General features: G+C 39.0%; 1 protein-coding gene across 1 annotated transcript in view; it reads right to left on the bottom strand.

Annotated features, from left to right (window-relative positions):
- ATP10D (ATPase phospholipid transporting 10D (putative)) overlaps positions 1-12,490 on the bottom strand; it is a 54,293-nt gene that overhangs the window by 35,543 nt on the left and 6,260 nt on the right. Inside the window, exons 3-5 of the mRNA XM_050895686.1 lie at positions 8,350-8,658; positions 7,369-7,563; positions 38-242 (exon numbers count right to left, since the gene is read on the bottom strand). Of these exons, the coding sequence (XP_050751643.1) occupies positions 38-242; positions 7,369-7,563; positions 8,350-8,618 (669 nt within the window). The 5' untranslated portion in view covers positions 8,619-8,658. The remainder of the gene's footprint in view (positions 1-37; positions 243-7,368; positions 7,564-8,349; positions 8,659-12,490) is intronic.

The raw sequence follows: 12,490 nt of genomic DNA, 5'->3' as shown, positions 1-12,490 counted from the left end.
CAACTTTCTTACACCACTAGAAATGCACAATTATCACCTGCTCTGAATATCCTCTCACCACCTGCCTCTGCTTTAGATTGGTTTCTCCATCAAGGCCTGCCGTTTCAACATAACAGATCCCATCCAGGTCACTAGAATATAACAGCACCATGTCAGCAGGAATGATTTCATTACGTGAAAGCCGGATGAAGTCCCCAACATTGACATTTTTCCAGCATTCATCTATGTATTTCTTCTCCTTCCTGAAATACAGATAAAACCAGTAATTTTTTTACAAACGCATAAACTGAAAGCTCAGAGAAACACACTGTAACTAGAAAATTACTCTAATAGTTAATTTATGCTTCCAAGCCATTAAAAAAAACTCTGATGAGATAGTCTATGAGCTCAAGGTGAATATAATTACAAAGAATCAGCTCTGGGGTCCGAGCTCTGTTTTTCTGGGAATTACATTCCAGGCACCCTCCCAAAATTATTTCAGCTCTATTTAAAATTCAGCCCACTTGCTTCCTGTATTTTCATTATTTCAAGAAAGCAAACAGTGTTTTCAGGATATCTCTTTGGGTCACCACTTTTTCTTGCGATTATGCAACCAAGAACAGCAAAGCTTCTTCCTTTCTGATAGGGCCTTTCAAAAATGTCTGTCTCCCAAGATGATGAACATCTACCAGTAAGCAAAGAATATTCAGCAACCACTTCACTGATGCTCTGAATAAAAATACTTGTATTTACAGGCTTTTAAAATATCTTTTCCATTAATTTTGAACGTAAGGTACCAAGACTCTATAATAGTCAGGGAAGTCAATAAAAGCTCAGGCCCGTCAGCACTGAGTTGAAATTCTTTACTAATATGAAATATCCAGGCATGGCGTACATAAGTTTGAACTGTTTTCAACTTTCCATATATAGCTGCTGTTCGGTCCTGTCCTCAACTGAGATGAAGAATCTTCCTTTTATGTAATCACAGCAGTTTACTGCAAACACAATCAGGTTTAGAGTGGTGAATAGGATGCAAGGTAACACACAACAAGTAGTGCTTGATGAGCTAGCTGGAGGCGCACAGTAGTAGGCTACTGCAACATGGGTGATGAAACACACCTACAGTTGCTGTTACAAACACTGCACAGGTTGGGATGCAATAAGTTTTTGTACGAACTATTACTGCCCTCGATGACTGCCTGGCTTTTCTGCCTTGCACAGACTAACCCTAGAGCTATGTTTAAACAGAGGAGCATGTACTCTCCACAGTCTTCATTTCTCAGTCAACCAGATTGGGGTATAGTCCGGGCTGTGCTAGGACTGTCTTCCACGTTGTGCTTCCTTCCTTGCATCTCATTCTAAGCTGGCCGAGAAGCACACTCGCACCGGGGAGCTGGGAAGTGCACCTAGCTTCTACAATGCAGACAAGCTAATAAGCTTCGCAACATGGCCATTGTGTGTAGACTGGCACTTATCTACTAGTTTTAATCAAAGTGCTAGCTATGTAAAATGTTTCTGATAAATAGTGAAATAGAAACAGACACTTCTAATGACAAAGAAATATCAGAAAAATATTCCCTGTATCAAGCTTTGCACCCATACCTTTCAGACCTGCATTATCTGACAGTACCCTTTTGAAAATGCTTGTCTACAAACAGAAGGCACAAAGCCCACACAATTAATCAATGTACTGATGATGATTTCTCCAGTGAAGATAAGGTGGAGGTGGTTATACTGCTTTCAAAGTGCAAACAAAGCAAAACCAGGAAGCAACAAAAGCTGACATAAAATTAAACCAATATAAGCCATATCTGTTTTCTCCTTAAGATGCTCATCACTAGTTTTCTACACAGATGGAAAACTGGCACGATGGAAAGCATGGTAAAACTTAATTAAAGCTACAGCCATGTCTATCACAAGATGGATGAATTCAAACAACACTGCAGGAATTAACTTTACATACCAGTACATTTTCCTGAAAATAAAGGAGGAGAAAAAAAAAAAAAAAGAGTTGAAGGAAAAATTTCTGAAGTAAATTAACAAAAAGCAACCTAATAATAGAGGTAAACAGGAAAAGGGAAGGAAGATTTGCTGAAATAGGATGTGACTCTCAGTTACGGAATGTATGACTTAAGCTTTGACAGCTGCAGAGGTGCTGACAAAGTAAATCTATTCAGGAGACTGAGCAAGCTGAAAACTAGCCATCTTTTTTTTTGTTTAGAACTACCCCTCAGATATTGAAAACTACATCAGTATAATATTGTGTAGGCCAATTTACCCCGCTATGAAGGCCAAGTGAGTCCAATTAGGGTACAACACCAACTGGAGCAGAATGCCCTGGTCACTCCACAACACCACCCTTTTACCTCACCCTCCAAACAGGACGGAAAAGATCTGAGAACCCAGGAGGGTGGTGGGAGAAAATTACTTCCACGGCCAGCTTGTATCTAGAAGAGTTAGAGAAAGGATGGAAACGGAAAGGTAAGCAAGACAAAATAAGCTCATAAACAAAGCAAGCAATGGCATCACTAATGTAGTAAGATAAAAACATCAGGTGAAAGGTTGTCAAATTCTGCCACTGACTTCTACAGGAATTTTTCAAAGGGAATTGGAATTTGCAAAACCACAGAAATGTCTGGAAATTAAAGTTTTTGTGACAAAGCAACCCTTTGATTTATCCTTGAAGTAATTATTTACTAGAGATTAAAAAAAGGAGAAAAACACTGGTACTCTCGCATCCCTGTATTTTTTCTACCTACCATGTATTTCACAAAAAACTACGAAAACCTATTTGTCCATGCTGCCAGCGTTGAGATTAGCCCTCAGCAGATGGCAAATATCACAGAATCATTTAGGTTGGAAAAGATCCTTAAGATCATCCAGTCCGACCATGAATCTAACACTGCCAAGTCCACCACTAAACCATGTCCCTAAGCACCACATCTACACATCTTTTAAATACCTCCAGGGGTGGTGACTCCACCACTTCCCTGGGCAGCCTGTTCCAGTGCTTGACAACCCTTTCGGTGAAGAAATTTTTCCTACTATCCAACCTAAACCTCTCCTGGTGCAATTTGAGGCCATTTCCTCTTGTCCTATCGCGTGTTACTTGGGAGAAGAGACCAACACTCACCTCACTACAACCTCCTTTCAGGTAGTTGTAGAGAGCGATAAGGTCTCCCCTCAGCCTCCTTTTCTCCAGGCTAAACAACCCCAGCTCCCTCAGCCACTCCTCATAGGAGTTGTGCTCTAGACCCTTCACCAGCTTTGTTGCCCTTCTTTGGACATGCTCCAGCACCTCAATGTCTTTCTTGTAGTGAGGGGCCCAAAACTGAACACAGCATTCGAGGTGTGGTCTCACCACTGCCGAGTACAGGGGGACGATCACTTCCCTAGTCCTGTGGGCCACACTACTTCTGATACAAGCCAGGATGCTACTGGCCTTCTTGGCCACCTGGGCACACTGCTGGCTCATATTCAGCCAGCTGTCAACCAACAGCCCCAGGTCCTTTTCTGCCAGGCAGCTTTCCCCAAGCCTGTAGCGTTGCATGGGGTTGTTGTGACCCAAGTGCAGGACCCGGCACTTAGCCTTGTGGAACCTCATACAATTGGCCTCGGCCCATCGATCCAGCCTGTCCAGATCCCTCTGTAGAGCCTTCCGACCCTCAAGCAGATCAACACTCCCGCCCAACTTGGTGTCATCTGCAAACTTACTGAGGGTGCACTTGACCCCCTCCATCCAGATCACTGATAAAGATACTAAACAGAACTGGCCCCAATACTGAGCCCTGGGGAACACCACTTGTGACCGGCCACCAACTGGATTTAACTCCATTCACCACAACCCTTTAGGCCCAGCCATCCAGCCAGTTTTTTTCCCAGCGACGAGTACACCTGTCCAAGCCGTATTTCTCTTTTAAATCACTACCTATGTAATAAACATGGGACTGAAAGTATATGATGCTTCTTTTTACTTGATGCACCTGGACAAAGTCCCACTTCCCTTTTGCCAGGCTGGAGTCTGGGAGAGGAAAGGAAAGCTAAAGGTAAGGAAGAATCTTGTAGAAAGGATTATTCTTTCCAGATCTCAATTCCATAAAGAAAAACTGGCTATGAAACTATCTGGATTTCAAGTATATACAATGATTTGCATAAACGTGCATTTGTAAAGAACAGTAATTATAACACATCTACATGCAAGTCTTGGAATGAAACAGAAATATATTTGAGAGGTCTGCAGAAGAGGGAAGAAGAGAAGAAAAATGTATCAGCCAGTGAAGTTATCCATCCTGCTGCTGATGCAGCAGATGGATCACACATATATTCTTTATCCAGTTCAGCACAAAGTCAGACAAAAAGTTTAACCGTCTTTAGTAGCAGGTCAGTGGGGGAATAAATAGATTTTTCCATTGTAATCACCTCATCACAGTTCTACTGAAATGACACAAACTGCATGATTTTAACAGATGCTCAAACAGAAGTGCGTTCATACTTTGTGATTCATGGCTATTTAAATAAGATCCTACTACTTTAAAATGATAACTTGCTCAAAAGGCACAAGGACTTGATAACTAAGTATTTAACATCATAAAAACGATTACAAACTAAAGTGCACATTAGCACGTTTTATTGTTTACTGATATGTTTTATTACTCCACAAGAGAAAGATGAGACAGAAAAAAAAAACCCCAACCAAACATTTTAAGCAACATTATCTTTTTTTATCACATTCTCAAGACAGAAATAAGCTTTCCTGGAAAGATCAGCTTCAGGCTCTGTGTATTTAAGGCCAAATACAATAGTTCTGATCTATCAAATGGATAAATTCCAGAACTCAAAAAAGTAGGTTGAAAACTCTGAAACTATGGATGTCAGACATTTGCTATAAGCAAAAGCAAGTCGGGGGGGGGGGGGGGGAGGGAATTAGATTTGTAAAAAAAGCACAGAAACTAGCATCTAGTTGCTCAGATAGATTTCTCAAGGCACTGAGACTGGCACATTTTGTCATGGACAACAGAGCACAGTGAAACTAGTTTCTATTACGAACACTTAACTTTTTATAAAAGCAAGCCTCACAAGTTCCTGAAAATGCTTCATGCAAATTATCTTCAGATACAAACACGTGGCTTACCAGCTTTCAAGCATGACAACTATTGCTTACTTATGTTGAGATAGCAAGAAAAGCCATTATATTGGGCACTTGTCTCAGTAGCCATGTAGGTATCAGTATCTAATGTGTAAGTAAAATTATACAGACAGCATGTACAATGTATACAACTTCTCCAGATGAACAAATGCACAGTAAGAAAATAACTGGAAATTGTATTCAACATTAGCTAGGTTCTTCATCATGTTTACAATTGATATGACTATACTTGATTAAATAAACGCAGTGGAAGAGTCATTACAATTTCTAAGGGATTCTTGTTAAACAAGTTAAGAAATTCTGAATTCTAATGTGAGATTAATGGAAGTTTAAGATATATCATTAAGTGAACAATCATTTTTGTACCAATAAGATTTAATTCTCCTGAACCATTCCTCCAAGCTTATTTTTAAAACCAGATTATACTATATAAAATAATTCATGATAAAGAAACTAAGGAGAAAAAAAAGTTACAAAAACTAAATACTTATAGGCACAAGAAGTTTTTACAGGTGACTAATATGGCCAATGATTATTACACATTTTTGGTGACAGGGAAGGAATCAAGCCAGAAAAGCAGATCAGAAATTAATTCTGCTTCATTGACATTAGTATGAGATTGCAAGTAACACAGAATTTTCAGGAATATGGATATTGAATGCTTCAGCTTTCTGGCAATGAATTCTTTCAGGGTACATGACAATTTATAGCAGAAATAATCCAGCTTCTCCCTTAAGCCTTCTCTGCAGACATGAAAAAGAAAGAAAAAGTTTATCTTCCCTAACAGCCCAATTACTGACTTGTTTCAAGCTCAAATTTTTATAGGTTGAATAGAACATTTCTGGGAAAGCTGCTACATATATTCGTGTTTGCAGAACAAAAAGCTGTTCGTTTTTCCTTTGATGATATAAAATGATAGTTCAGACTTTTTCTATGGTTATGAGCTAGCTCTTACAATACCAATAGAGTATGGCAAATGCCAGAAAACTGGAGATTCCATTTTCTGAATAATATCACAATACATTTAATGGTTATGCAGTAGCAGATTGCAAACGTGCTGCATGGGCTGATTAAGGTCATGTCTACAGTAAAGAGTTCAGGGTTTGGCATAACCAGCTAGCACATTAAGATTTTAGAAAAGTTTATTTTCAGTGTATTGCCTTCACAAGGAAAAGGTGTGTCTTTAATGAAAAGAGGGAGCTTTAAATGTGGTTTGGCAGTACAGCAACTACTGTATGTTACTGCTCAGACCTTACTGAATTTGTTAAAGTGTCTAACTGCCAATCAGTCCTCTCCTACAGGTGCTATTTGTGATGGCTACTACAACACATGAAAAGTGACATTTTTGAAAATACTTGTTTCCCTGCATGACCACAGAGCATGCAAGAAAGAAAAAGGGTCCACTATACTTCCTTTATCTTTGTATTTTACAGGCTTTGAATAAGTCTCAGAATATCCTTTTATGACAGGTATAAAAGAAAAACAATCATGTAGGCAGCACTGATGTGCACTAAAAGAAGTTTTTTGCCAGTTAATTTAGAATATAATCATTTTGTGTTCCTGTCTTTTTATTACCCATGCATAATAAATGCCTGTCAGCAAACCTCTCACCACTAGCACGCTCCACTCCAGACCTGCACCTACAGTCTGTAATACTGCAGTCCTGCACTGTGGAACAGATGCTAACGTTTGTACCAAACTATGTGATGCACTCAAATAGAAAATGATCTCATTCTATTTCGGTAAGTGTTATTACATTATGAGTACATCCTGATACCATTAATGAGCTTTACCAATATGGTGATAAATTAGCAACCCTTGAATTTCCATGATGCTTACAGTGATTTTACAGGAATTAAAAATACACCTTTCAAAACAAATGCTATGTACAACAGTGCTTAACTAGTCAAACTACCTTGGTTAATATAGTACAAACTCATGCATGAACACTCTTGCCACAACAAAGAATAATTTTTTTCAGCAAATTTTACACTAATTTGATATCCATTTAGCAAAACTGGTGATCAAGACTCAACTAGACTAGTCCCTGAGCAACCTGATCTAATTAGACCTGCTTTGAGCAGGGCGTTGGACTAGATGACCTCCAGAGACCCCTTCCAACTTAAATTATTTTATGATTCTATGAGTATCCAGAAAGTAAACCAAAAGATTTGTCAACAACTTTTTCACATATACTCATAATCAAATAATAAAAATAAACGAGAAAGACTGTTGTCTCTTACCTGCTATATACTTTGGTTAGCAAGTTGTTTATCTGTTTATCCATTTTGTACTTTGAGTAATCTTCCAGACCATCTTTCACTGCAATAATTGTCAGAACCGCTACTAGAGGTAGCATTGTAATTTCTTTTTGGAAGGCTTCCACCAGAGGTACCCAATTTAGGACAACTAGAAATAGGAAATACAAATTGGCAACTCTGTAACAAAGAGAAAACATAAGAGTTAGCTGTGCTAGCAGACAGTCATCCTTATTCCACCGTTCCACCATGCTATATAGACGCTTCAGTTAGCAGTAACTTATCTTTTCTTGACCCCAACTGCAATTTAAGAACTAAGTATCCAGAACTCTGTTTTCACTCTCCAGTCAATAGATTACTTAGCTGCACAGTTGCTTAATATGCATGATCAGAAGATGCAGAAACTAAGAATTTTCCTGTATTTTCAAACCTGTCCTCCAGGCATATGTCTTCTAGTGAGCCTTTGGTGAACTTGCACTCTCTCAGATTTCCAGGTCTTTTGAACTTAATTTTATCATGTCCTGTGTGAGATGACATGTTTTTAAAAGGGAGCCATCCTACAACCTCCCTGCAAAACTTGACAAATCAGCAGTCCTCCAAGCAGAAGGAGGATAAAAAAAATTGGCAACAGAGAAAGACATGAGGGAAGGGGAGAAATACATTTGCAGGAAACGAGCTGAAAATCCTACTGTAGATTGCTGTGTGGCAGTGCTCCAAGAGTAAGGAATATTTCAATAATCCGAAGAACAGAATTAGTGGAAATTACATACACTATGGAGAAAAGGATTAGCCCAACACTGATGATACTCAAGAGGCTTTGGCCAAATAACACAGATCTTTTCAGAAGTGATAGGCAGGTCAGGAGGAAGAATAATTTTTGAATACCCGTCTATATGGTAACACACACATTTAAATAAAAGGATTCCACTTCAGAAGAATTACCACAATCAAAAAGGAGTTAATTACCTGTGAAATTGTTCAAACAAATTCCGTGGTAAAAAATTCAATAAAGTATACTTAGTAGTCCGTATTTTGTTGTTCATGTACAGTTTTGATACTTTTTCATACTCTTCCTTAAAATGTCCCAAACAGGGTATCACTATCCTATGTTTGCCAATAGTTTTTGATGATTGATAGCACTTGTTACTTGAATTGCTGCTGCTGCTACCTTCTCCACCCTCTGTAGATATCAGTCGCTGCCAACGGTACCGGGCCCAGCGGATGGGATCTGCCATTGTGCCTGAAACACTTTATAATCCAAGGAGTGTCCTCTATCTAGAAACATGTTAAAATACAGCAAGTTAAGTAATAATTCTGTAAAGGCTTTTCAACTAAAAAGTCACAGTTACAGTTTTGAATAAGCCTACGAAAAAAGTAATTTCCATATTTTGATTTAAAAAAACCACCAGACAGTTAATAGGTTATGTGAGGTTGGGAACCTCTGCTTCAAAGGTTGAATTTATCTGAATTTTATCCACCCTTTCAGGATCCTAGAGTCTCATTACTCTGTTTAAAATGCACAATATTTTTGTAATAGCACCTCACATAAGCAGCCCGCCCACCAGTTTCTTGTGCTGTAGTATGGTAAAAAAAGCAGACAAGCTGCTAATTCTGCAGAGAACAGCATTTTGAAAGGAATCCTTATCTCAGACGCTGCAGTCCTTGCTGATGGTTAACAACCTTTATCAAACTCAGGAGTCAACAATATAGCAATAGGCATCTGAGTACAGCCTTAGACACTAAGTGAGGAATTGCTAGTGAAAGGCGCTGAGTAGCTATCATGAACAAAAAACCTCTTCCTACTGAATCAGAAACAGGTTTGAGAATTTTTACCAGCTGATAGAGGATGAATAAACTTCATGCCAATGCTTCTACTCTAGCTAAGCTCTAGCAATCTACCCAGGAATTTGTTTTCCTAAAGAAAGCCGAAGTTCATAGGTACAGGTGATACTCACTTTAAAAAACTACCCAATGCAGTCAGAAAAGGACTTTTACACACACAAACCATACTTTAATAGAAGCTCAAAACTTCTGTTTTTTACAATGAGGTTTTTTTACAATTGACAATGAGTTTTTACAATTAATAGTTGCTACATTTCTTGTACTATTTCTTCCGTAGAACAGCTCATCTTATATTTGTTTAAAACTATAACTTGCGTGAGCCCCAGATCATCAGTACAGCTACTTCTTGTTGCAGATTACTTTCCTTCCATGTGGTATCTTACTATCTGCATACATTATAGCAAAACTTTTTACTAAATCCTCTTCCTAAATTCCCACACAAAAGCTGCCTCTAAAACTTGCTGGGTCTTTCTAAATGAAATCTCTTTGCTACAGACTATCCTACAGTCATCAAACTAATCCTGATTTTGGCTTCAGTCAACTCAGACTTCTATTCATGTGGTATCTCTTTCTCTGCCATTGACAAATGCCACTCTGTGCTGCTCAGATTCCTCCAAAATGTTGCTGTAAGAAGTAATTTTCCAAACTATTGATTTGACACCATCATATCTTCTCCTACACATCTTCCTTGATTTTTCCTTTCTTCTATTACAATTGCAGAAATCTTGAAACATGGGCACAGTGTCTTCAGCAGGTCCTCTAGCAATGTGGTGGTACTAATGTATCTACATCAACCCATTCTGTTCTTAAAGAAGATTCTGCAAACTTCCTAAAAAGCCTGGTCCACTGCATCACTACCCTTTAGCTAGAAAGCTTTCCCCTGTCTAACTGATCTCTTCCTCTCATCAAATTAAGATGGTACATTTTTGTCCTATCATCATTAGATGTGGATAGTTATTGACTGGTACAATCTTAATGTCTTGGAAGACCGTTACCACATACATGAAACTCATGCTCCTCTTTAGAAGCCATGACCTGCATGTGAAGGGAGAAGAACAAGGAGAGAAAAAACCCCTCTATATAGCATCTCCTCTCAGCATCCCCCGGCAGTTCCCAAGTGAATTACTGTCCTCCCAAGGCCCTTCTGTAGTGCTTCCCCAGGCAACTTAAGGGACCAGTCTCAGAAAAAGAGACTTTCCTTCTTTCTCAGTGCTAAACCTTGTGGTCCCAGTAACCGTCAGACTACCAAAGGCAAGCAACTGCTGCACAAGAAGGCAGCTATGTCTGGGACTTCTCAGAGAAACAAGAAGGACATTGTGAAGATTTTCCAAAATATATGGCATCCTCTTATTTTCACAGAATGTAGCATCTTCATATCCCTGCTCCCTCTAATCCTACTGCCCTCTGCATAGAGGCTACCATCCCATTTTAGTCAGGGTCAGTCTTTCCTCCAGAGATGGAAACTCTGACATCTAGAAGCAGCTACTTCACAACAATGAACTACTTTTACGGTATGGCTACCACATAGTCAGACATACGAATATTCATCTGTACACATGTGAAAGAGATGCTTCAATTCATTTGCACTGAGTCTGAGAACAAGTCTAAAGCTTGGAAGGTAGCCAGGTCTTCAAAAATGTTTAGGGACTGCAGAACGTGCTGCTAGTGGAGCCCATACTTGGCTATACAGACCTCTTCAATACACCTAGAGCTCCTAAAAACCAAACGAACACCGATCCATCTACACGAGTCACGACTGAAGCAAAGAACAGAGTACTGAAAATTAAAGAATTTTAAAAGCTCACTGGCTGAAAAGAGGTACTTTCTTCTTTTGCAATCACAAATTTTGGCAGTTCAGCTCTTAAAAAACCATCAAACTTCTAGATTTTGGATGGCATCCTTAAGGCTTAGCCATTTTGAGGAAACAACACCCCTCCTTAACTGTCTCTGCTGTGACAAACCAGTAATTTCACAAACAGATCTTACGCGATGAGGGGCCTTTTTAAAGAAATGTTTGCTTTCAATAACAATGTGCTGGATTATCAGGGAGAGTTTCAACATGATTTCTTCTGTGCCCTGTTAAATTTATCAGTCTCTTTCAAGCTTCCGTCTTTAGCATGAATCATACAGGGTGTATCAATTAACCATACTTTTGCTTGAAACGATAATTCTTTGCCCAAGTGCAGTAATCTGACATATATCTACATACTGTTACAATGTGCAATATCCTTGTAGAAAACTTAAGTAAGTAAACACCACAAAATTTTTCAAAATGCCATATGAGCCAGGTATTTGAGAGCAGGTTAGATTTGTAAAGAAAATCACGTTTGTTTTCATAAGACCAAACAAACATCTGATACCCGTGACTTCTGTGACCAGAAGCAGCAGCAAAAGTAAAGAAACTCTTTCTCAAAGCAAACTCCCAGGGCTAATGGGAATGCAAAGGCTTTAAATGGCAGATCCTGTTCACTCAGTGAAAATTATATAGGCAAAATAACCTCTACAGCTAACTCAACTTTAAAAGCTTAAGAATTACATTATCAGTAACATGCAAATAAAGATGGGAAGAGAGAGTTGAGAATCAGGAAAAACAAAAGAGAAAACCCGACAAATTTCAGAACTTCCTAAATTTTAACTCTTTTTCGTTTTCATAATTTATTACCTTTTGTAGCACTTGATACCCAGTGACAACTGTTTAAAAAAAAGGGGGGGAGCGGGGGGAAGAGTACTGGATGTTTTAACATGACAGCATGTTAAGACAGAATTCCTCACCACTGGATCTGGAGCCAAAGGTTTAAACTGCATACACAGTGTTGCTGAAGAGCAGTCAGCCCTCACTGCATATGCATCCCTGACTCCTGACACAGCTCCAAAACCTCTGCCCCACCCTTCCTCATCCTCCTTCAGAGGAGCAGAGCTTAAAAAGGAACAGGAAACATCAGATTCAGTTGTGTGCACTGCGTATTTTCTGCCAGTATCCTCAGCATGTTATTGTAACAACTTTGAAGGAAACTCTGAAGAAGATTGTATGGACAAGAAATAACTAAGACAAAACTACCGCAACCACACCACATGGGAAACACTGTATGAGAAGCAAAAAGTAATCTGCTATGGTGAAAAAGGTGAATCAGACAATTAACCAGCATCTTGGCAAAAAAGTATCTGGATCTCATACTCTGCCACAACGCCCTCTGACTCACCTCAAATTCGACTGAGCTACGATTTGCAAATGATTTTTTTAAAAAATCATTTGCATTTCCATTTT

The sequence above is a fragment of the Gymnogyps californianus genome, chromosome 4 (genome assembly GCF_018139145.2).
Source record: "Gymnogyps californianus isolate 813 chromosome 4, ASM1813914v2, whole genome shotgun sequence".
Taxonomy (NCBI): Eukaryota; Metazoa; Chordata; class Aves; order Accipitriformes; family Cathartidae; genus Gymnogyps; species Gymnogyps californianus.
The sequence above is the reverse complement of the archived record's forward strand: the minus strand, read 5'-3'. Positions and strand labels throughout refer to the sequence as shown.